This window comes from Aquarana catesbeiana, linkage group LG04 (assembly GCF_042186555.1).
Source record: "Aquarana catesbeiana isolate 2022-GZ linkage group LG04, ASM4218655v1, whole genome shotgun sequence".
NCBI classification, from domain to species: domain Eukaryota; kingdom Metazoa; phylum Chordata; class Amphibia; order Anura; family Ranidae; genus Aquarana; species Aquarana catesbeiana.
In genome coordinates this window covers 247456908-247483231 of record NC_133327.1, presented here as the reverse complement: position 1 = coordinate 247483231, position 26324 = coordinate 247456908, and the positions used below count along the sequence as shown (strand labels likewise).

Here is a 26324-nt window from a genome sequence, read left to right as displayed (position 1 = left end):
AAGTGTTTTTTCTCAATCCTATAACTTCCACTTTTTCTAAGCAGATTTACTGGCCAGATCAATAGGTGAAAACAAAGGAAAAATGCAGCCACTGCATCCAATAACTTTTGTGGGGGTTTTAATACTGCTTTAACTGATAATAAAGGGTAAGGGATAAATAACACATTATAAACTTTGAGACATTGCAAACAACTGAATTAGATAGGAACCTGTTTATATTACAAAATGGAGGGGCCAGATTGATGTAACATGTTTAGAACTAGGGATCCTATTTAAATTTGTTCACAGTATATGAGAATTGTAAAGTGCAAAGTTTTTTGCCACTGTATATAAAAATTATGAATGACAACATCATCGTAATAAAATGTTAATGAGAGATTTACATTAGTATCTTTTTCATCTGTGGGATACTCCAGAAGTTTAAAGGTGACAGATGCTGGAGAAAAGCCCTCAGGTTTACAAGCTTCCACCAGGATTACTTTGCTGTCATCAGGAATCATGCCACATTTTTTTGCAACTGTTGTTGCTGTTTGTATGTTGTCACCTAGAAACAAGAAGGAATATTTGGTAAAGTGTATTATTTAAATATTTTGTATGGCATTTTTTTTTTAATTGCGATTTGAACAGAGATTGAAAACAATAACAACATCATGTGGTATCTTACAAAACCAGCATAATACAATCAATTGTCCACACAACACACAGGATAAAGTTACATAACAGGGAGCAGTTCAGGGCAACATCAGAATAAAAGGGAAATTCATGGTTACTGATGAGTCTATGGACAAACATCGTTTGTGTCTGGAGAGAAAGTCTATTTGCCCCACAATTTTATGGAATAGTTTGATATGACTTCTGTTTTCTATATGTTATCCTATACCAGGGTTTCTCAACAAGGGTTCCTCCAGAGGTGGCTATGGGTGAACAATTCTTTCCTCTCAGATAAATTCCCACTGACAACATTGATCTGTAAGGGGGTGACCATCACACTAATTACGAGTTGTAGATATAGTAATTTTTAGCAGGGGTTCCCTGAGACCAAAAAATTATTGCAATGGTTCATCTGTGTTGAAAAGATTGAGAAAGGCTGTCCTATACAAAAAGATTTGCATTAATTTCCTGCATCCAGGCAGACATATTTGGTGGCTCTGGGTCCTTTCACATCTAGAGAATACATTTCTTAGCATAAAAAAATCATATATATCTCTTAGATCTCTTTGATTGATGAGATAGTGTTATGTAATTTGTAATTTCCAATAGAAACAGAGCTGGGTCTAGAATATTGGGGAAGGAAAATGGTTTTGCAATGAAGTCAACAACGTTTCCAGAAAGCCTGGATATAGTGGTATTTACACATATTGCTACACGGAAAAAATCTGCTTCAATCGGGCACTACTTGAAACAAGTGACCTAAGACCTATAACGTGAAGTCTGACAGGTGTATGATAGATTTGGTGGAATAATTTAAGTTAGGTAGCCTTGTCTTTATATGAGATTACCGAATACATGTTAGTTTCTTTAAATGTCTGCCAACTATCTTGAGTTAGGGTGCAGAGTCAATTAACCCACTTGTCCTGTGCCTTATGGTATTTTTTTAGAGCATAAGAGTCCAGCATAATATTTGGACATAAGTTTTGTAGGATCACATTCAATGAGTTTGTTTCCATGCCAGAAAAGACAGACTGGAATCTGACATGCTAGTTTGAGCATTAGTAACATGTTTGGGTTGTATTTTGCCAAAAATATCAAATGATGTGTGTAGGGGAGAGTTACAGAGTCTGTAATCTTTAAAGTGACTTGCAAGGAAGTGATTGTGGAGGTATTTAAGTCCTTTTTTTACACCAGTAATCTGCATTTGGTAGTGTCAAAAGGGGGATTGTTCCATATGTAGAATATGGTAGAAGAATTGGTCCAATCATCACGCAGGGTAAAGTTTTGTATGAGCTTGCATGAATTTTAATGACTGCAAACATTCTGATAACTGCTGTCCTAGGCACTGAGGGATCAGGATTTTTATATACTATACTAATTAAAAATCTCAAAGAAACCCAATCATGCCACCTCCGTGCACGCATATGCAGTGTCTCCCAATGGAACAAGCCATTCATGAATTGTGACTAATTGAGAAGCCAAATAATAACGATAAAAGTCAGAAAAGGTAAGTCCTTATGCTCCATAGGTAATTGTAATGTACGGTAGTGATACAGGAGTTATGTGGATTGTACAAAAAAAAAAAAAAAAAACGAAACAAATTGGGTTAATTTGAATAAAAGTTGCTAGAGGGATTTGAATAGGTGATTGTTTTAGATTACATTAACATGGGTGTTTTAAAGTGCTTAAAAAATACTTCTTTTGAATCCCTGCTGCAGTTTCCAGTAAAGTGCATCATACAGAGAGATGCAGGGTATCATGCATGATAACACATGTAAAATAGATCTAAAACAGCACACTTCAAACATACTAGATAAAAACAGCAGAGCTGTAATGTGTGTGTGTGAACTGGTAAAAGCAGTACAAAGGATATACAATGTGGCAAGGTTTACAGCATTGTCCAAAGCTCCAGTCACCCGGTGAGATCCAATAGGGATGCCACTCTTAACACCAAAGGGAGTTATTGGATGAGGATCCTTACCTCACTGGCATCTGTTGCCAAATAAAGTGATAGTATATTTTTGTATTAGGCTCTTTACTAATAAGGATGTACAGTACTTCTTTATTGGGGCAGTCATTTCACACTCTAAAAATTCAATGAGTGAATCTGTCTGGTCTTTCTAGGTAACCTAAAACACTCTGAGGTTGATTTATCTAGGGTGAATATAGACTGTTGACCTTGCACGTACAGTTGCACTCTGGAAGGCAATTTTCACAATTTTCACCAGATTAGTGAATGAGGTGAAGCTCTGCTGACTTCCATCATCCAATTATCTGCAAGCTAAAATGCTGTTTTTTTTTATTCTCCTTGCACGTGATTTGGTAGTTTTTGCAAAGTGAATTTCACCACATTCGCTAAGCTCTGGGGAATATTTCCTTTCAAAGTGCAACTTCACTTGCCAAAAAAACAATCTATTTGCCTTTAGTTGATCAGCCCCTATGAGTGACATAATACATTTCTCACATGCCTGCATTTTTGCAATGCCCAACTCTGAAAGATATTACAAATGCCATCCCTTGTTAACACCATTGTCAGCGTTTAGGGACACAAGGATTGCTGGTTGATGAAACAGACCATTATTTTATCAGTTTTTCAAACCAAATTGATAGTCAGCACAACAGATTTCTAAAGTTTATTCATCTTTAATGAAAGTGTTTATGTTCCTGTTATCCCACCTGTAATCATTACAGTCCTGATGTTTGCTGCATTCAGTTCCTCCAAAACTGGATTGGTTTCAGGCTTAAGACGATTTTCCAGGATTAACAAACCAAGAAATTCCATGTCGCATTCAACTTCTTCCCTTCAGAGTCATAAGCAAAATTAAAAAAAAAATCTAATTGAAGTACTGCCTGACATGATAACATAGCTTACAGTATTTGACTACTTTGAAAAGTATTCAATGTGATTTTATGCACTATTAAATGTTTCAGCAGGTTCATAGCCAACATTCTCTGATTATTCCAAAAATTAGTGGATCAACTCCAGAGATGAGGGGATCAACTCCAGAGATAAAATGATAATTCTCCCACTCTACAAGACTCTGGTCCGGCCGCACCTAGAGTATGCTGTCCAGTTCTAGGCACCAGTCCACAGGAAGGATGTACTGGAAATGGAGCGAGTACAAAGAAGGGAAACAAAGCTATTAGCTGGGTCTGGAGGATCTTAGTTATGAGGAAAGGTTGCGAGCACTGAACTTATTCTCTCTGGAGAAGAGACGCTTGAGAGGGGATATGATTTCAATATACAAATACCGTACTGGTGACCCCACAATATAAATAAATCTTTTTCGCAGAAGAGAGTTTAACAAGACTCGTGGCCACTCATTAAAATTAGAAGAAAAGAGGTTTAACCTTAAACTATGTAGAGGGTTCTTTACTGTAAGAGCGGCAAGGATGTAGAATTCCCTTTCCACAGGTGGTGGTCTCAGTGGGGAGCATCGATAGCTTCAATAAACTATTAGATAAGCACCTGATTGACCACAACATACAGGGATATACAATGTAATACTGACACATAGGTTGGACTTGATGGACAAGTGTCTTTTTTCAACCTCATCAACTATGTAACTATGAGTGCCATTACCACTGCATTCAAATTCAAGCAGGTCAGGGAAGCCGTTGCTTGCTTCTGCAATGTTATTTTTTTAACAAAGGAAATAAAATAGATTCTGTCTCTTTCAGTCAAATAAATAATATTGTGGTTGTATTATACTGCACAGGAACCCACAGTGAGAAGGTGCAATAGAGAATATCAATACTGGAGCCAAGAAATCTTTGCAGTACATTGCTGTGTTCATTAATACTTACAGTATATAACAGTTATGCCCCATACACACGGTCGGACATTGATCAGACATTCCGACAACAAAATCCTAGGATTTTTTCCGACGGATGTTGGCTCAAACTTGCCTTGCATACACACGGTCACACAAAGTTGTCAGAAAATCCAATCATTCTGAACGCGGTGACGTAAAACACGTACGTCGGGACTATAAACGGGGCAGTAGCCACCAGCTTTCTCTTTATTTATTCTGAGCATGCGTGGCACTTTGTGCGTCGGATTTGTGTACACACGATTGGAAATTCCGACAACGGATTTTGTTGTCGGAAAATTTTATAGCCTACTCTCAAACTTTGTGTGTCGGAAAATCCGATGGAAAATGTGTGATGGAGCCCACACATGGTCGGAATTTCCCACAACAAGGTCCTATCACACATTTTCCATCGGAAAATCCGACCGTGTGTACGGGGCATAATATTTACAAGTATGAAACAACACTTGTCATCTGGATTTGAACCTGTTATATGCAACATTATTAATGAATTTGGGTTAAAATTAGGTTTTAAAATAGTTAGAAATAAAGGGCTCTATTAGGACCCTGTCCAAACTTTACAAATGGTAGTAGTCACTTTGTTACGATGAATCGTTTTTTGTGTTCCTTTAACAGTTATTTGATTGGACTATCTCACTGAGATTGATAGATGTTTGACTTTTTTGTCAGTTTGCCTGACTTTGCATATTTGGGTAATGGAAATGTACCTTTCTAAGTTTTCTAATTCACTCTGCCTTATGTTTTTGAGAGTCTTGAAAGCCACGCCAATCACTCGCAAGCCTTGAAATGTGTAGCGTTCCAATTCCTCTAAATAGCCACTGGGGACTTTAAAGACATAATAAAATAAATCATATGTAACACAAAATATACCATTCTTAAAGGTATCACTAGGCAATGATGTGTAAACCTAATTTTAAAAAAGTGTATTTCAGTTTAATAGCATGTACACTACACCACAGCTAACTGGTTTCTCACGTTGCCCCTCCCTGCACCAGTCTGAATGTTACTGTACAGTGAATTACAAGAAGTTGTTACTAGCTGCATTAAAAACACATTTAACGTATAGATAAGCAAAAATACTAATGTTGTGCAAAAAGCTCACTTTTTGCTTTATAAAATGTTGTAAAAAGTTGTGCAAGGCTTTTTACATTTTGTGTGAGTCAATGTTTCATAAATATCTGTTAATACTGCCAGTTTTTGCTATGTTCAAGGCCTGAGATGCTTAGCCCGATGCCTAGGTCAGGAACTATAGCTACCTTTAGTAGCCCCTGTTCCCTTAAGGCAAGCACTCCTGCTAGTATTTGACCCCTCCCCCCTCGGTCCTAGTACACAATGCTATAGTTCCTAGCCAGATGACACTGACCAAGACTGAATGAATATCACAAATAAGGGTACCTGTAGTCTACAATAATAATAATACAATAATCAGGCAAGGGTTGGGATTGCTGTGAACAGCATTTGAGCCACAGTCCAGAGGCTGGTCATGGCCTGGGAAGGTGGGAGCTGGTAGCATAATCCAGAGAACAGTTCCAAGGTCAGGGCAGATAGTAGGCAAGCATAATGCAGCAAACAGTCCAAGGTCAGGGCAGGTAGTGGGCAAGCATAATCCAGTGAACAATCTTAGGTCAAGGCTGGTGGCGATCCAAGTTAAGGGCAGAGGCCAGCAACAAGAGATTTTGAAGACAGAATGATAGGCAGGGACAAATGAGGCATAACTGGTGGGGATCCTGGAAGATATCACAAGCTTAAAGCTCTGGCCTTGTGATGTTCACATAGAGTGCCATAGAGCGACTGTCAATAAGTGGCAGAAGAGGGAGGGTGGCGTGAGCCGACCACTCCCTTTCAACCGGGACACTCACCTAGGGAAATGTGTTGCTGACCAATCAAAGGGGGAGTCAAGTTAGGCCGAGAGAGGAGAGTGGCCGATGGCTGCAAAAGAGTGGTGACTGCAGCTTTCTTAACAAGGTCTTGTTTAACAGGGAGACCACCAGCTCTCAACTCTGCAGGATGCTGGTCTTCCTGTTCTTCCTTACAGTCTGTATTGTCAATGTCCCTGCTGTTTCATTTACAATATGACTGCTATTATTGCTACACAGCTGGACTTACTACAGTAATGCCTCGTTTCCACTGAGTGGATCGGTTCGGTTTGGCTCGGTATGGTACGCTATTTTGGGTGTTTCCATTATGAAAGCGGCCCATACAACCGAACCGCACTATTCAGGGTCCTGCTTCAGATGTGGGGCCATAGAAAATGGTATGGTACGGTTAGGGTGGAGCTACGATACATTCCACTGATTGGCAGACGTGTGACGCCATGCTAGGCATTTTTTCTAAACCAACGTATGGCCCCTGGCGGTCCGACTTGCAGTGGAAACGCTCACCTGAATAGGCCGGACCATTCTAGACCTTCCAAACTGTACCGATCTGAACCGATACGCTCAGTGGAAACGAGGTATTAGTGAAATAAGAGTGGATCTGCTGGCAGGATGACGTCAGAAAAATAAGCTTTGTTGTGTGAATGCTAGTGACAGTTTCTATCATATACAGTATGGCATGTTTTATTTGGCCTATTGCACTTGAGTATTTTTTTTTCCTAAATACATAAATTGATTACTTTGTGTATTCATTATTTCTGCCTGGATTTCCGCTTTACAGAATGGCAAAAAAAAAACTGTTTTACAGCATTATGATGAGGGAAACAAATACCCTGAAAAAATGTTTCTAGTAAAGATGTGCTTTAAATACCCAATATTTTCTCTTTAAGATCTGACTGTGCATTATCAATTATAGTAAAACTCTAGAATCCTAAAGCAGCATATGTACATGTATTTACTGCTGATGCATAAGAAAGAAATACCTGTCTCTGCGTTACAGAAGCTGGCCACTGTCTCAGGAGCACCCTTCATGTATACATCCATTTCATCCTTTCCTATGACTGTAGTAACAACAGACATGCGCATCATGGCTGAGGAAAATGGGTACTGGAATAAAATTTCCACTCCATCTTCCATATCCTGTAATAGTGATAAAAAAATAACTATAGTTAAAGTGGATATAAAAAGTCTACACGCCCCTGTTAAAATGTTAGGTTTCTGTGATGTAAAAAATGAGACACAGATAAATAATTTCAGAACTTTTTCCACCTTTAAAATGACCTATAAACTGTACAACTCAATTGAAAAACAAACTGAAATCTTTTAGGGGGGGAAGTAAAAATAAAAAAACTAAAATAATGTGGTTGCATAAGTGTGCACACCCTCTTATAACTGGGGATGTAGCTGTGTTCAGAAATAAGCAATTACATTCAAACTCATGTTAAATAGGAGTCAGTACACACCTGCCATCATTTTAAGTGCCTCTGATTAACCCCAATTAAAGTAAAGCTGTTCTAGTAGGTCTTTCCTGACATTTTTTTAGTTGCATCCTACAATAAAAGCCATGGTCCACAGAGAGCTTCCAAAGCTTCAGAGGGATCTCATTGTTAAAAGGTATCAGTCAGGAGAAGGGTACAAACAAATTTCCAAGGCATTAGATATACCATGGAACACAGTGAAGACAGTCATCATCAAGTGGAGAAAATATGGCACAACAGTGACAATAATAAGAACTGGACATCCCTCCAAATAGATGAAAAGAAAACTGGTCAGGGAGGCCAAGAGGCCTACAGCAACATTAGAGGAGCTGCAGGAATATCTGGCAAGCACTGGCTATCGGGTATAATGGCAAGTCTGAAGCCTTTTCTTACCAAGAAAAACACCCAAGCACAGATACATTTTGCAAAAACACATCTGAAGTCTCCCAAAAGCATGTGGGAAAATGTGTTATGGTCTGATGAAACCAAGGTTGAACTTTTTGGCCATAATTCTAAAAGATATGTTTGGCGCAAAAACAACGCTGCACGTCACCAAAAGAACACCATACCCATAGTGAAGCATGGTGGTGGCCGCATCATGCTGTGGAGCTGTTTTTCTTCAGCTGGAAGAGGGGCCTGAGGCAAGGTAGAGGGATTTAGTTCCAAATATCAGTCAATATTTGCACAAAACCTTCAGGCTTCTGATAGAAAACTGAACATGAAGAGGAACTTCATCTTTTAGCATGACAATAACCCAAAGCATACATCCAAACCCACAAAGAGATGGCTTCGCCAGAAGAAGATGAAAAGTTTTGGAATGACCCAGCCAGAGCCCAGACCTGAAAATGATTGAAAATCTGTGGGGTGTGTGACGGAGTCACTTTGGGCAGAGGGCATCTGAAGAGGGCTGTGCACAGGAGATGCCCTTGCGATCTGACAGATTTGGAGTGTTTTTGCAAAGAAGAGTGGGCAAATATTGGCAAGTCAAGATGTGCAATGCTGATACCCAAAAAGACTGAGTGCTGTAATAAAATCAAAAGGTGCTTCAACAAAGTATTAGTTTAAGGGTGTGCACACTTATGCAACCATATTTTATTTTTTTATATTTACTTCCCTCCACCGAAAAGATTTCCGTTTGTTGTTCAACAGTTGTACAGTTTAAAGGTCACATTAAAGGTAGAATAAGTTCTGAAATGATTTATCTTTATCTCATTTTTTTACATCACAGAAACCTGATGTTTTAACCTCCCTGACGGTATGATTATTCCAGATTTTTGATGCTCAAAGCGGTACAATTCTTTTGCACAGAAATTTGTGTTTTATATTGTAGCCCTGTAATTCTTAGGAATAACACACTTAAATCTGTCCAAACAAGAGTCTAGTAGATATCCCGGGTATGATAAAGTTTGAAACACAAAATCATAAATTATAATATAATAAATAACTATAAATAATTATAACAAATAATAATAATAAAAATTATTCAATAATGTAATCAAATCAAAAACACTGAAATTTGCTCAGTTGCAGAATTGTCGCTGTTATTATTTTCAGTGTTTGATGACGGATCTCCCCACAAATCACTATCACTCAATTCTGGGAGTGATTCTAATTTATTATCGCTGTTCTAGCTGGTCTAAAACCGCTTTTGATGTAAAGGGACGGTTTTGGTTTCTATCGACAATCTCCAGTTTCCAGGCAGAAAGAACAGTATTTATAATATAAAACTATAAAAGCTATACTAAACTATAAAAGCAAAAAGGCATGCTGCTGATGGTGTTGGTTCCCTCAGTCCTGAGGGCGCAGAGCTCGGAGGTGTCTGTCACCCACTCTCTGGAAGCCTCAGCACAGTGCCTTGGAGGAGGGGGGATGCTGTGGCCTGTGCTGCCCTGAAAGACACCATCAAGCAGAACAGGGTCCCCCTTGCTGAGTGCTTTGATCCGCTGGACGGAGCGTTCCTGCTTGTCTTTCCCTTTTGAGGAGGTCGAATGTGTTGCCCCCATTGAGCGGATATCCCTATACAAGCTGGTTTATAGCTTGCCTTTGGTAAGCGTGCATTTTTTAGGTGGTGGATTCTTCACTGGGTGCTTTTCGATGAATTTTGATTAATCACCATTGGACATTGATTTGGTTTCGGGGACTTTTCTCTCCAGTCATCGTTATTTATTTTTATAATTTATGTTATCACAATTGATTTTGGTTATTCACCATTGGATACCGATTTGGTTTTGGGTCTTTTTTCTCTGTTCAGTGTCATATAATCCTATATTTTATGTCACTATAATTGATTGATTTTTTATGAATACTTATATTTAACCTAATTTTGTATTTTTATATTTGATATTGTTTGTTATACTTTCTGTAGTATAATAATTAAATCCTGTAGCGTGGTTCCTTTATATTATTATAATATAAAACTGCATGCAGGGCACTGGAGAAACCACTAGGGACAAAAGGGATGTGAAATAATTTGATACAGTAATGTAATCTGTAAGATTACAGTGTACTGTATGTATTGTGTGCGTTTCACTTTTTGAATTTAGCGCCATGCTCGCAGGGCACTGAGCTCGGCACTGTGATGAATCAAGTGGAGACACAGCCGCCGCACACAGCGGGGAGACATCGCAGGATCCAGGGGACAAGGTAAGTAAGCTGTACCTGGATCCTACAATGCGATCCCGGTGGCTCGGGGTTACCGCTTTTGGTACTGAAAATCCACCTGAGCCACACTCGGGAATACCATCAGGGAGGTTAACAGGAGTGCGTAGACTTTTTATATCCACTGTATGTCTAGCACAATATGTTAATAGTTCATATATGCATTGTTACATGCCTTTAAACTGAAAAAATAGCCATTGTATATATTTATTTTAATTGGACTCGAAAAATAGAAAATATATATTAGGTTAAGTGAATATATAATATTAATATGTACAGTATACCTTGCAGCCAGCAAGTGATATACTCAGTACTGCTATGCAGCTCTTTTTGCAAACTGGTTTGCTGATATACAGTATAGGAAACAGCTTGAACAAACTATGATGTGAACAGCACAAAAATTAATCAACACACATAACTAAAGAAATCAAAGGATAAAGTGAGCAGATAGTGCTAGACTTTCATGTTTGGAAAGCAAGGCAGACTCTGTAAACAAATGGGTTGATTTTCCAAAGGCAATTGGACATTTCACTTTGTAACTGAAGCTGAACTATGCAAGATAATTGGCCCCAGAGCTTAGTGAATGTGGTAGTTTCACTTCGCAGAGTATACCTAATCATGTGCAAGGGAATAAAAGAAAATGACATTTTTACTTTCACATGATTGGATGGTAGAAGTCAGCAAAGCTTTGCCTCATTCTTTAATTCTTTAATTTGCAAAGTGAACAGCTTGTTTTCTTTTAGTAAATCAACCACAAAGTGTCATTAAAGTACCTGCTGTAAATGTCTACTCTAAAATATATTTTGTACCAATAATGAAAAAAAATATAAACAATAAACTTTTAAATGTCAGAGTAAAATAAAATTCACTAAAGCCATTATATGGAAAGTCTTTAAGTTTTTACAAATTCCAAACAAGCAGTAAATGAGCTTTAAATCAAGCCCTCTGTAGGTGCAGACACTGTGGAGGAATTCATCCTAAGCCACTTGAGTCCTCAGGCCTTTTTCTCCCTATATCTCCGTAACCACTGTTGTAATAAATAGTAGGAAATTAGAAAATAAAATAGCATTTTCCTGTAATTTTTCCCAGTGCAAAATTTATAACGTTTCTGTACTCCATAAATTCACCCCAAAATACAATTAAGAAAGTCTGATGATTAACCGGTTCCCGACCGGCTCACGCAGATATACTGAGGCAGAATGGCTCCCCTGGGCGAAATCCCGTACGGGTACGTCCTTCCCCTTTTCGGCCACCAGAGGGCGCGCGCCCGCCCGCTGCATGTGTCCAGCGTGCATGATCGCCACCGGCCACGTGTGATCACATGCACGAATGCCAGCACTGGGATCTGTGTATGTAAACACACAAATCCCTGTGCTTTCAGGGAAGAGGAGCCATATTGTTTGTTCCTATTAAGTAGGAAAAACAATATGTCTCCTCTCCTAGTCAATCTTATCCCCATACAGTTAGAACACACTGAGGGAACACACAATTAATCCCTTGATCGCTCCCTAGTGTTAACCCCTTCTCTGCCAGTGACATTTACATAGTAATCAGTGCATTTTTATAGCACTGATCGCTGTATAATTGCCAATGGTCCCAAAAAATTGTCGAAAGTCTCCGATCTGTCCATTGCAATGTCGCAGTACCGCAAAAAATTGCAGATCACTGCCATTACTAGTAAAAAAAATAATAATAAAAATGCCATAAATCTTTCCCATAGTTTGTAGACACTATAACTTTTGTGCAAACTAATCAATATACGCTTATTGTGATTTTTTTTTGTACCAAAAATATGTAGAAGAATATATATTGTCCTAAACTGATGAAGTTTTTTTTTTTTAAATTGGGGGATGTTTATTATAGCAAAAAGTAAAAAATATTGTTGTTTTTTTTCAAAATTGTCGCGTTTTTGTTTATAGTGCAATAATAATAATCCTCCAGGTCGGCCAATAATTAGTGGCATAAACTCGGTTACCTCAAAAATTGGGAAATATATTGATTATTTTCTCCAGCCATCAGTTGCCAAGATGCTGTCCTATTTAAAGGACACCAAAGACGTGATTAAATTACTCTCTAAAGTTTCCCATTCAGGCGACCTGATCATGGCAACTGCGGACGTTGCATCTCTCTACACTTGCATTCCGCAAGATAAAGGTATTGATGCAGTTAAGTGTTTTCTTGATAGAGATGCTTCCCTTGCCTCACCCCAGGTGGATTACATCATCGAGCTAATTGAGTTTGCAACACAGCACAATTATTTCTGGTTCGACGGGAGATTCTACCGTCAACATAGGGGTGTCGCAATGGGAGCGAAGTTCGCGCCTAGTCTGGCCAATTTATTTATGGCTAAATGGGAGGAGGATGTCGTCTATGCCATGCAGTGCCCACACCTTTTGTTGTGGGCTCGGTACATAGACGACGTCCTCCTCCTATGGACTGGGAGCCAAGATGATTTAGTGGATTTTTTTGCGACCCTTAATGATAATGACAGGAATATTGTTTTGTCCTTTGAGGCAAGTGTAACCTCTGTCCATTTTTTGGACCTGGTTATCGAAAGAAGGGAAGGTCAGTTTGTATTTAGTACTTACTTTAAATCCACCGATCGGAATGGATTTATCCCTACCGATAGCTGCCACCATGCTCCTTGGATCAGATCAGTTCCCAAGAGCCAGTTCCTGCGATTACGCAGGAACTGCAGTGATCTTAACACCTTTAAGACCCAAGCAGCGTCTTTGAAAAATAGGTTTCTGGAAAATAGGTTTCTGGAAATCTTCTGGTAGATGAAAAGGTAGAGCACCAAAATGAAATGAGACGTCTAAATATAAGACAGGACCATCACCAGAGTATCTGAGGAGGCTTACCGGAAGCAGGGGACTTGAAAAGACATACGTCTTACAAGTCTCAGAAAGCTTAATGAGCCGCCAGGGCTGGCAAGATGGATCATCGGGTGTCCACAACTTCAAATGGGGGGGAAAGGAAAATCCTTGCACAGCTTCAACCGTCCAAACGTTTCAACAGGCCAACCGGATGTTTTTAAAAACCATGAGAGAAATAAAGCTCACATGGCATGATATCGTTTAAAAAACATGCATTTATTAAAATACTATAAAAGGAACACTCACATGATATAAGATCGTAAACAGCTCAAATTGTATCAAACGCGGTGATCATAGGGGGTCCACCCAACATGTTTCGGCTTACGAGCCTTTATCTGGGGTGTGGAGCCCCCCTACCCCACCGCTATTTAAACCAGAAATGACCCCCACTGGGAGTGTCACGACACAGGAAGTGACCGACTGATGTCACTTCCGGTTCTCAAATTGGTGTTAGTGTGCATAAAATATGTAGCATAAAAAATAAGCAGTGTTATACCGCTAACACTAAAATTATGAATCAGGAAAAAACAGAAATTATAACTTAAAATGACACAAATGGTGATAATATTGTGGCCGGCCGAACCGGAAGTGCTCAGGATACAAGCCAAGCCTCCATCTCGGCCCGGCCAGATCTCATAGGTCAGAGCGCCCTCGCGCTCCGCCCACCTGATAGAGATGCTTCCCTTGCCTCACCCCAGGTGGATTACATCATCGAGCTAATTGAGTTTGAAACACAGCACAATTATTTCTGGTTCGACGGGAGATTCTACCGTCAACATAGGGGTGTCGCAATGGGAGCGAAGTTCGCGCCTAGTCTGGCCAATTTATTTATGGCCAAATGGGAGGAGGATGTCGTCTATGCCATGCAGTGCCCACACCTTTTGTTGTGGGCTCGGTACATAGACAACGTCCTCCTCCTATGGACTGGGAGCCAAGATGATTTAGTGGATTTTTTTGCGACCCTTAATGATAATGACAGGAATATTGTTTTGTCCTTTGAGGCAAGTGTAACCTCTGTCCATTTTTTGGACCTGGTTATCGAAAGAAGGGAAGGTCAGTTTGTATTTAGTACTTACTTTAAATCCACCGATCGGAATGGATTTATCCCTACCGATAGCTGCCACCATGCTCCTTGGATCAGATCAGTTCCCAAGAGCCAGTTCCTGCGATTACGCAGGAACTGCAGTGATCTTAACACCTTTAAGACCCAAGCAGCATCTTTGAAAAATAGGTTTCTGGAAAAGGGTTACAAACCCTTAGATCTGGACAAGGAGATAGACAATGCCAGTTTAGTTGATCGCCAATTACTCTTAGAGGACAAACCTAAACAAGCAAATGAGGACTTTAAATGGTCCTTCATGACATCTTTCTCCATTCAACACAAACACATTAGAAGAATTTTTGAACACCATTGGGATGTCTTAAAAACAGATAAGATCCTGGGCCCCAGACTGCCCGGAACCCCTAAGGTAGTTTTCAAGGGAGCACCATCCCTCCGTAATAAGTTGGCACCTATCGTGGTTAACCCCCCAAGTAAACCTTCCTTTTTTCACAACTGGATTGGGTTCCACCCTTGTAAAAAATGCCTAGTTTGTCAGTATAATACCAGCGGTAGGCGTACTAGTTACACCTTTTCCTCTACGGTGAATGGCCGTACCTACAAGATAAAGCAGTTTTGCACATGTGCCACCACGGGGGTAGTCTACCTCTTGACTTGCCCTTGTGGCAAACAGTATGTGGGACGGACAATTAGGTCGTTCACTACAAGAGTCTCTGAGCATATTAATCTTATTAAGGCAGGTAGTACTAAGCACACTGTGTCCCGTCATTACAGGGAATTTCACGATCGAAACCCTGAAGGCACCCAGTTCCTCATCATTGACAAATATGTGGCTCCTTGGCGGGGTGGGTCAACCCTTAGGGGGGTCTCCCGTTTGGAGACCTATTGGATTTATGAATTGGGTTCCCACTTTCCGCAAGGTATTAACGTAGAGTGGGACATCAATTCATTTATCAATCAGGCATAGTTATTATATTAATGATCCTCCTTATTTTTATTTTTATTTATTTAATTTTTAATTTTTTTTTTTTTTATTTTAATTTAATTTTCTATTTTTATTTTCATTTTTATTCATGCTTTCTCTGTAAAGGATGAAAGGGATGTCCCTCATTGGGAGTGTCACTTTCTATTCATGCCACCATTTTTAATTAACATTCATAACTAATACTCTGTTAGGCTTATTGCCTTTACTTAACATTTTTTTATTATTTATTATTTTTTATTTTTGCCGGATCTCCAGATCTATGACATTGGGTTATTATCATATGATTGCCCAATTCACACTTATACCACCTTTGCTGACACTTTCGTTTTGTACTGTGAGGTTGCCGAGACTTTGTTCCGGTTCTCCCTACCCTATCGCGGCTTTCCTCCTTCCATACAGGAAGTATTTATGCCGCTGACGTGGACGAGAGGCTTGGCCCTGTTATTGGAACGTGGGCGCACCGCAATTGACGGAGGCGGGCCACGTTCCTCATACAAACAAATGACTTAAGATCCGGAGGCGGGGCGTGACGACGCCCCGACCTATAGGATCTGTCGGTTGACGGAGGCGGGCCACGTCCTTCATACAAACAAATGACTTAAGATCCGGAGGCGGGGTGTGACGGCGCCCCGACCTATAGGATCTGTCGGTTGAAGGTGAGGCTTGGTGCGCTAGCGGACTTCCCTGTATGGGTTCCGCTATTGCGCACGGCCTCAGTATTCAGCTGAGTCAGGTGGGCGGAGCGCGAGGGCGCTCTGACCTATGAGATCTGGCCGGGCCGAGATGGAGGCTTGGCTTGTATCCTGAGCACTTCCGGTTCGGCCGGCCACAATATTATCACCATTTGTGTCATTTTAAGTTATAATTTCTGTTTTTTCCTGATTCATAATTTTAGTGTTAGCGGTATAACACTGCTTATTTTTTATGCTACATATTTTATGCACACTAACACCAATTTGAGAATCGGAAGTGACATCAGTCGGTCACTTCCTGTGTCGTGACACTCCCAGTGGGGGTCATTTCTGGTTTAAATAGCGGTGGGGTAGGGGGGCTCCACACCCCAGATGAAGGCTCGTAAGCCGAAACATGTTGGGTGGACCCCCTATGATCACCGCGTTTGATACAATTTGAGCTGTTTACGATCTTATATCATGTGAGTGTTCCTTTTATAGTATTTTAATAAATGCATGTTTTTTAAACGATATCATGCCATGTGAGCTTTATTTCTCTCATGGTTTTTAAAAACATCCGGTTGGCCTGTTGAAACGTTTGGACGGTTGAAGCTGTGCAAGGATTTTCCTTTCCCCCCCATTTGAAGTTGTGGACACCCGATGATCCATCTTGCCAGCCCTGGCGGCTCATTAAGCTTTCTGAGACTTGTAAGACGTATGTCTTTTCAAGTCCCCTGCTTCCGGTAAGCCTCCTCAGATACTCTGGTGATGGTCCTGTCTTATATTTAGACGTCTCATTTCATTTTGGTGCTCTACCTTTTCATCTACCAGAAGATTTCCATCGTTGTTTTCACCAGTTGACCCTCAGAGACCTTTCGGTGGTGGTTTTTGATTTTTATCAGGAACACATTTTCTAATATTTATGGACTCTTTTGGCTGAACTTTTATCTATATATAATTTGTTCTTGTTCACCATTAATCACTGGTTTGTTGTAATTTTTATAATTTACATGTCATTTTATAACATATAGTGCACTTTTGATTGTATTGACTCACTTTTATTTAATTTTGAAGTATTTTCTGTCTATTTGCTGGCCATTAGGAGATGGCTCGAGCCTAACCCACTGTTTTTATACCCTTTACCATTTACACACACAGCGCTACACTATATATATTTTTTGAAAAAATAAAAAACGCAGAGGTGATCAAATACCACCAAAAGAAAGCTCATACCACCAAAAAAGGACGCACATTTTGTTTGGGTACAGCGTCGAACGACCGCGCTATTGTCAGTTAAAGCGACGCAGTGCCAAATTGTAAGAATTGTAAAAAATGCTCTGGTCAGGAAGGGGGTAAAGTCTTCCGGGGCTGAAGTGCTTAAAATAGTATCACATTAGTGTGACTTTTATGCAACATATTGGAATGGTAAAGCTCAAAATTATATGTTTCACTTCAGGAGAGCTTTTTTTCCCTTTCAACACTACATTGTGACACGTGCAGGGTTTGCAGAAGTTGTTGGTGCAACATTTAGATAAAATTAGGTTGGGTTAAAGACAGCACAAATTAGCGCAACATCAACTTTTTCACAGGTTTGAAAACAATAAAAATGTTAATAGCCATGCATGAGAGTTTTATGCTTGTGCAGAAAACACAAATGTTATCATCATCCGGATCATCTGATATCATTGTTGCAACCTGGGAATTAATCTGGTAAAGTAATATTTGTATTCTTTTTAGGATATAGATATATCTATATACATAGATATATTTATATATAGATATATACTATATTACCAAAAGTATTGGGACGCCTGCATTTACACACAAATGAACTTTAATGGCATTCAAGTCTTAGTCTTAGGGTTCAATATTGAGTTAATATGTGAAACTTTGTGAGCTGCTATGTTAATCTAATTAAAGCTGCCAGCACCAAACACACTTCCTAAACAGGAATGTAAATAATCAAACTAAAATTAAAATAGGTGCAGCGCTAAATACAAAGTATCCCCTGAGGGATATATAGTGCATTCAATAAATGATATATAAATAAAAATAAGAATAAAGTGCGATATGCAAAATATGTTCTTATATAAATCAAACAATATAATAAATGTTAAAGTGTAATGTGCAAACTTTGTCCATATAGTGTCCTTTTAAAAATCAATCAATGGTGAAAAGATCGTGCCAATCAATTATATGTGCAAGTGCTGTGCATAGATGGGCAAAGTAGATAAAAAAGACAAAAAAAAAAAAAAATGACAAGCATGTAGCCAGTAGAAGTCCGATTGCAAAAAACAGTCCAAAATACAATATTTCTTCAAAAGTGCTGATGTTTGTAAAAAGTAGCTTTAGGCCCCTTTCACACAGGATGGATCCGTGATGATCCGCCCTGTGAACTTCCGCTGCTCAGCAGGGATCTCTCCATTGATCCCCGCTGAGCCGGCAGATGACAGGGCGGTCCCTGCACACTATGCAGGGACCGCCCTGTCAGATCTCTACTCTCCGCTAAGGGGGATTGGATGAACACGGACCGTCTGTCCGTGTTCATCCGATCCACTCTGCAGATGAATAGAAAAATTGGATTCTCCTCCGTCTGCAGAATCGGACGATAGCGGGGACGGATGATATCGGGTGTCAGCGGATGTTCTTCTCTTGACACCCGCTATCCCATAGGGATGCATGTATGTCCGTATTGCATCCAAAAACAAACGGATGAGTAACGGACATACGGTCCGCACGTGTGAGTCATACAAAATGGCTGCAATTTCCTTTGTCCTGAGAGCATCTGTAAAAAATGTCTGTATGCTGGGTTTCTGTAGTTATCTTGTGAAGTGAAGAGAAAATGTAGAAGCGTAGCAGAAGTCCCGTCTAAACCTGCATCTTCGTCCCGGTGGCCTGTCCTAGATGTGGTCAGAGTTCCGCCACCTTCTTTCGTATGATATGGTCCTGTCCCCGCCTCAGAGACTATTGGTTGGAGATAGCTGACACCCTTAGTCGGGTTACCACTCTGGAGCTGGGAATAGACCCCAAAATGATGCTGCTCAATGTTTTTGACTCCAGGGTAAAAGGCAAATATACTAGACTATTTTTGAACTATGCCACATTTCATGCTCGTAGAGAGATATTCCTCCATTGGAAGGATAATGCCCCACCCAGGGTATCCTCATGGCGCCTTAAATTGAATTCGGTGCTACCATTATATAAACTTATATATGCCAATCGAAACTGTCCTGCCAAATTTTATAAGATATGGTCGATATGGTCACCGAGATATTGATGTTGGACCCGCCCCGCAATAGTTTGCCACCAATTTTTACCTTTTGAATGCCTAATCATTGTTTAAGCTCTGTGAACCTAATAGAATGGATGGGATCCTCCCTCCGGCCCCCCCCCATCCCCCCCCTCCTTTCCCTCCCAGTCCTCGCCCTCCATTTCCCCCCCCCGCCTTTAGGATCTTCTCAATCAATACTGCTGGAAATTACTACCTCAGATCTCATCTCCTAATGTGATGTAACTCAATAACTCTGTACATCTTTCTCCTGTTTTAAGATTTCGCTCATTCGTTTTGTGACAATTTATGTAGCAGTATTTCTGTGAACAACTGTGTATTTACATCGCTTGTATTGTAAAAATCGGATAAACGTTTCTTTTCTTGTAAAAAAAAAAACCTGCATCTTCCTTTTAAATAAACTCAAATTCTTTGTTTGAAAGCGCTCCTAAAAATACACACTCCCATATTACTCCCCTCATCATCTCCCTTCCACTTCCCTCTAAGAGTGGGGGCTAAGATTAGGAATGTAATATGAACAGCATGACTAATTAAAGACAGAGCAAGAAGTGAGTTTGAGAGACAGCTTGGCTCAGAGAAATTATATAAACACCCAGTTTCTCAAACAAGATATCTGTTACATAGGGATACCTTTATGCACGGCTTTTTTTCAGGGGGAACTTGGTGAAACTCAGTTCCACCACCTCTGGCTCAGACCCTTTGGTGCCTGCTCACCACAATCACTTGTAAACACAGAACTCTGGTTTCTGTGTTTAGAAGTGACAACTCTGCACTCTGTGTGTAACCCCCATGAACTCTGCACTCTGTATGTAACGCAATCCTGATATTTAATGCCCCTTTAAGACCCTTCTACTGTTTGTGAAATATGACCACACCCACTATTTGATGTGATTTGGGGTGTGTGTGTGTGTGGGGGGGGGGTTTGGGGGGTCGTGGTTGAGTTCCAGCACCTATTGTTTGAGAAAAAAAGCCCTGCCTTTATGAAAATATAAACTTAGAATATCAATCAAAATGTCTTGACAGCTTTTTGAAATTGAGAACTCAGTTCAAATTTCACCATCTTTAAGTCATTAGTTCAAAAGACCTTTCATATACACAAAATTACAGGGGATTTCATAACCTCAGTTATATACTCATAGGACCGAAAATATAGATATTAAGAATATAACAATATTCTTGCAATCAATAATCCAAAGTGCTGTGGTGGTCAAAATTCACACAAGTGATTCGTGCTTCACACACCCCCCTAAGTAGTTAGATTCACCAGATAAAATGGACCCCTTAGCAGTACTGCATGTGGGTCAATCAGGCTTATACTGGTGAGCAGAGTGATGAGATGTCACTTCAAAAACTAATCTTCCTTTGTGTTTCAGACTTCTAGGCTTTTTAAATGTGCCTCGATCAATTAAAGAGTTAAGCCTCCTTGCTGTGTGACTTCTCGAGGAGTGACGAAACTAGTAGGAGGGACCTGAGAGGCTGGCAAATGTGGAACCAGGAAGTAGGAACCAGGAAGCACCATTTTGAGTGTAACAGACGCAACAAGCACTGACGGCTGACATACATGTATTCGTCTTAGCACTGGTGGTACAAGCATAATACACACGCTTGTTTTAAGTTTTTGAAATGTGAGTGCAAATTTGTATGACCTTTTTGAATACAATAAAAATGTTAAAAATGATAAAGCACTATTGCCAGATCTGATTGTTTTGCATGTGGTCGATGTGATTAGAGTTCACGAGCGGCAGCAAGGAGGCTTAACTCTTTAAATGATCGATGTGACTGGAGTTTACGGGCAGCTTATAAGGAGAAGGAAAACAATGAGAAGCATTTCAAAGGATTAATCATTTCCAAAGGCACATTTAAAAAGCATAAAAGTCTGAAACACAAAGGAAGATAAGTTTTTGAAGTGGCGTCTCATCACCCTGCTCACCAGGCTAAGCCTGATTGACCCACATGCAGTACTGCTAAGGGGTCCATTCAATCTGGTGAGTAGACATGTGCAATTCGTTTAATTCTGACAAATTAGTTGATTGCGAAATTTCCAAATTTTTCAATTTCCGAAATTTAGATTTTCCGAATTTCTAATTTCCGAATTTCCAAAATTCCAAATTTCCAAAATTCCAAATTTCCAAAATTCCGAATTTGCAAAATTCTGAATTTGCAAAATTCCGAATTTTTGAATTTCCGATTATTTAGAATTTCGGAAATTCGGAATTAGGAAATTCTAAATTTCGGCAATTGGAAATTTTAAAATTTCAGAAATTCGAAATTTGGGAAATTTGGAAATTGAAAAGTTTCGGAAATTGAAAAATTGAAAATTCGGAAATTTGAGAGTTCGGAAATTCTAAAGTTCGGAAATTCTAAAGTTCATAAATTTGAAAATTCAAAAATTTGGAAATTTGAAAATCTAAAAATAAGAATGAAAATCTGAAAATTCAAAAGAATGAAAATCTGAAAATTCAAAAGAAAGAAAATCTGAAATAATAACTAATAATACATTTTAATCATATAGGTATTGGAATTTCCTTTCAAATTTGGCTGTTAGTGAACGTAACAAGTATGAATTTATCCAAAGTCACAAATTATCTGAAATAACGAATGCCGTATCTAAACGAATGGAACGTAACGATCTAATAATAATAAATAACAATAATAATAATAAAACCTTTTTATTTTTATTATTTATTATTAATTTGTTCCATTCCATTTGTTTAGATGCAGCATTTGTTATTTCGGGCAATTTGTAACTTTAGATAAATTTGTATTCGTTACGTTCACAAACAGCCAAATTTTAAAGGAAATTCCAATACCTATAATTTAATAGTTATTATTAGTTAGTTATTATTTTGAATTTTACTGATTTTCTTTCTTTTTTTTCGAATTTTTGGACTTTCTCATTTTTGAATTTCCGAATGTGAAAATTTGGAAATTCGAAATTTGGAATTAAAAAATTCGGAAATTCGGAAATTTGAAAATTCGAAAATTCGGAATTCAAAATTTCGAAATTCGAAATTCTGGAAATTCGGAAATTTGAAAATCCGAATTTTCGGATTTCCGAATTTTCGAATTTCCAAATTTCCTTATTTCCGAAAAAAGCAAAAAAAAAGCAAACGAAAACAAACAAATTTTTTGTCAGTGCACATGTCTACTGGTGAGTCTAACCACTTAGGGGGGGTGTGTGAAGCACGAATCACTTGCGTGAAATTTGGACACCACAGCACTTTGGAATATCGATTGCACATCAGCGATTTTGAAGAAATATTGTATTTGAGACTTTTTTTTGCAATCTGATTCGGACTTTCCACTGGCTACATAATTTTTGTTTTAAGACACTATACAGACAACGTTTGCACATTGCACTTTAACATTTATTATATTGTTTGATTTATATAAGAACACATTTTGCATATTGCACTTTATTTTTATTTATATATCATTTGTTGAATGCACTATATATCCTCTCAGGGGATACTTTGTATTTAGCGCTGCGCCTATTTTAATTTTAGTTTGATTATTCACATTCCTATTTAGGAAGTGTGTTTAGTGCTGACAGCTTTAATTAGATTAACATAGCAGCTCACAAAGTTTGACATATCAACTCAATATTGAACCCTAAGGACTAAGACTGGAATGCCATTAAAGTTCATGTGTGTGTAAATGCAGGCATCCCAATACTCTTGGTAATATAGTATATACAGGGCTTTTTTTTCCAGAGGGAACTTGGTGGAACTCAGTTCCACCACCTCTGGCTCAGACCCTTGGGGGGGGCTGCTCTCCACAGTGACAGCTCTGCACTCTGTATGTAATGCAATCCTGGTATTTAATGCCCCTTTAAGACCCTCCTACTGTTTGTGAAATTTGACTCACCACACCCACTATTTGATGTGATTTGGAGGGTGTGAGTGGGTGGAGGGATTTTGGGGGGTCGTGGTTGAGTTCCAGCACCTATTGTTTGAGAAAAAAAGCCCTAAGTATATATCTATATATATAACATTTATCATATTGTTTGATTTATATCAGAACACATTTTATATTTATATATAATTTATTGAATGCACTATATATCCCTCAGGGGATACTTTGTATTTAGCGCTGCACTTATTTTTATTTTAGTTTCAATATTGAGTTGGCCCACCCTTTGCAGCTGTAACAGCTTCAACTCTTCTGGGAAGGCTGTCCACAAGGTTTAGGAGTGTGTCTATGGGAATGTTCGTCCATTATTCCAGAAGTGCATTTGTGAGGTCAGGCACTGATGTTGGATAAGAAGGCCTGGCTCACAGTCTCCGTTCTAATTCCTCCCAAAGGTGTTCTATCGGGTTGAGGTCAGGACTATGTGCAGGCCAGTCAAGTTCTTCCACCCTAAACTCACTCATCCATGTCTTTATGAACCTTGCTTTGTACACTGGTGTGCAGTCATTTGGCTTGGACCAGTGCACCAAGCAAGGTCCATAAAAACATGGATAAGCAAGTTGGGGTGGAGGAACTTGACTGGCCTGCAGAGAGTCCTGACCTCAACCCGATAGAACACCTTTGGGATGAATTAGAGTGGAGACTGCGAGCCAGGCCTTCTCGTCCACATCAGTGCCTGACCTCACAAATGCGCTTCTGGAAGAATGGTCAAACATTCCCATAGACACACCTCTAAACCTTGTGGACAGCCTTCCCAGAAAAGCTGAAGCTGTTATAGCTGCAAAGGGTGGGCCAACTCAATATTGAACCCTACGGACTAAGACTGGGATGCCATTAAAGTTCATGTGCATGTCCCAATATTTTGGTGACATAGTGTATATACATATACAGTGTATATATTTTTTTTGCTCAGAGAGGTTCCATGATAACATCACTATGCTCCCATGTAAGCACATTGTGTTTGCATTGTCATGTACATCTTGTACCCCTATGAGCGATCTGTAGAAGAATCTGTATACCAGCATCTAAAACCCAGGAGCTGATCATTTTATCTCATGGAATTAGCACATGGTCCCAACTGCTAATGACTGCTAATGACAGCCAGCAGTTTCAGCACTGTCATGGGTCCATCAGAGTCCTAGTGCCATTTTAAATCAATGCTGGGACAAACAGCTTCTGTCCCTGTGCTGTTTTAAATTTACACCCAGGATTACAGTAAGTAAATTAGAATTCCTAGATATACCTAACTAGCCTTAAAAATGCTCCCTTCCCTCTCCTAACAGCTATGCTAACTAACCTGTGTTAGAAAGGTCTGTATACTTACCTATTTACAGGCCGCTGGCTCCCCTGTGTCAGCTAGTGGTGGCTTCACGGGAGAGGATGGAGACAATGGATGAGCCATAGAATGCCTATGGGCGACGTCACTACTCCCAGGGATTGACAGCTATTTTATGTGGCTCGCTGCACCTTCTTTTTCAATCTTTGAAAAATATATGCTCACTTGGTTTTAATATCTGGTAAGCAGATTCTCTGTAAAGTCTACACATCACTTTTCCAAAGAGAATCACACACCTTATTGTATGATTGCATGTCACCCACCGAATGATCCTATATGTGTTCACAACACCGGATTTTTTATGATTATTTATGATTTAGTTTTTGGTGAGTGGTGCACATTTTATTTTTATTTTTTTTTTTTATTTTTTTCACAATTTTTGTCAGTATTACGCTATGTTTTTTAATACATTTTTGGGGTAATCCTTCGTGGATCCGAACACACGAGACGAGTGTGATCCATCCTGTTTCATTTGATCGCTTTCCTTAAAGGCCCAGGCTGGGTTTTAAGCCACTCGCTCGTTTGGCTTACTTTCTGGTAAGCAGTTTACCACATAAGATTTGGTTTAATTTTTGCAACTTCCACTTAACAACTTATGAACATTCACGTTATTCACTGTGTGTTGATTGGACATTCTTTCAAATAGGACTTTACCATTCCAATTATTTTTGTTAATATTTTTTAGCGCATTTTTTTTTATATTTCTTTTCTGTTTTGGTGTACCTCACTTATAACCGCAGCTTTGCCATACTCTCCAAGCGCAGTTTTTTTGTTTTTCTGTATTGACAGCTATTGTCTGTCACTCTCTGCTCTCCTCTGCGGTCAGCCCTGGCTGACACAGGTAAGATCACATGACCATACCAAAGCAGCCTGAAAATAGGTAAGTGTACAGATCTTTCCTACACAAGTTAGTTAGTGTAGTTGTTAGGAGGAGGGATGGAGCATTTTTAAGATTAGTTAGGTATATCCCAGTATTTTACTTTAATGTTCACAAGAGAAGCAGTTAAGTTGCCAATTCAGGGTCTCTCAGCACTGTCTATTTTCTTGCTCTGTATTTACATGATATATTAGAATTAATTTTTAACGGGGCGGGGGCGGAACACCGCTTTATAAATATATAATACAGTGGAACCTCAGATTACGAGAATAATCCATTCCAGGAGTATGCTCGTAATCCAAAGTACTCGCATATCAAAGCGAGTTTTCCCATTGAAGTCAATAGAAATGAAAATAATTAGTTCCGCATTGACTTCAATGGGATGCAATACCCAATGGGGCCAGAGGCGGGGGGGGAGAGCCTCAGAAATGGCCGTAAAGGCCCGAGCGCACTTCAAAAGCCTTTCCGAGGTTCTCCGCCGCACGTTGTCATATACAGCCCCTCCCCCTTGTCCGGGCACTTTGATAGACAGATCACCCATCCAATCCTGGGACGGGTGATCTGTCTATCAAAGTGCCCGGACAAGGGGGAGGGGCTGTATATGACGGTGCACAGCGGGGAACACATAGCTATTGAAATTAAAGCTGTTATGTTCCCCACGCTCTGATCAACCAGGCGGCGGCTCTCCTCTCCCTTCCCCTACGATCGCTCTGAGAAACCCAGGCTGCCGGCGGTGCATACCCCCCCCCCTGCCCCCAGGCAACCCACACTCGCCAGCCCTCAAAATCCACTCGCAAAATGCGTGCAGGCGAGTGGATTTTTTGAGG

The 26324-nt window shown here is 39.6% G+C and overlaps 1 protein-coding gene across 2 annotated transcripts in view; it reads right to left on the bottom strand.

Moving 5' to 3' along the window:
- The window catches only part of LOC141139842 (probable cation-transporting ATPase 13A4), a 236787-nt gene that overhangs the window by 80685 nt on the left and 129778 nt on the right, over nt 1–26324 (bottom strand). For both annotated transcript variants that reach the window (XM_073626366.1, XM_073626365.1), the window contains exons 17-20: nt 7342–7498; nt 5192–5309; nt 3328–3452; nt 384–544 (exon numbers count right to left, since the gene is read on the bottom strand). In XM_073626366.1, the coding sequence (XP_073482467.1) occupies nt 384–544; nt 3328–3452; nt 5192–5309; nt 7342–7498 (561 nt within the window). The remainder of the gene's footprint in view (nt 1–383; nt 545–3327; nt 3453–5191; nt 5310–7341; nt 7499–26324) is intronic.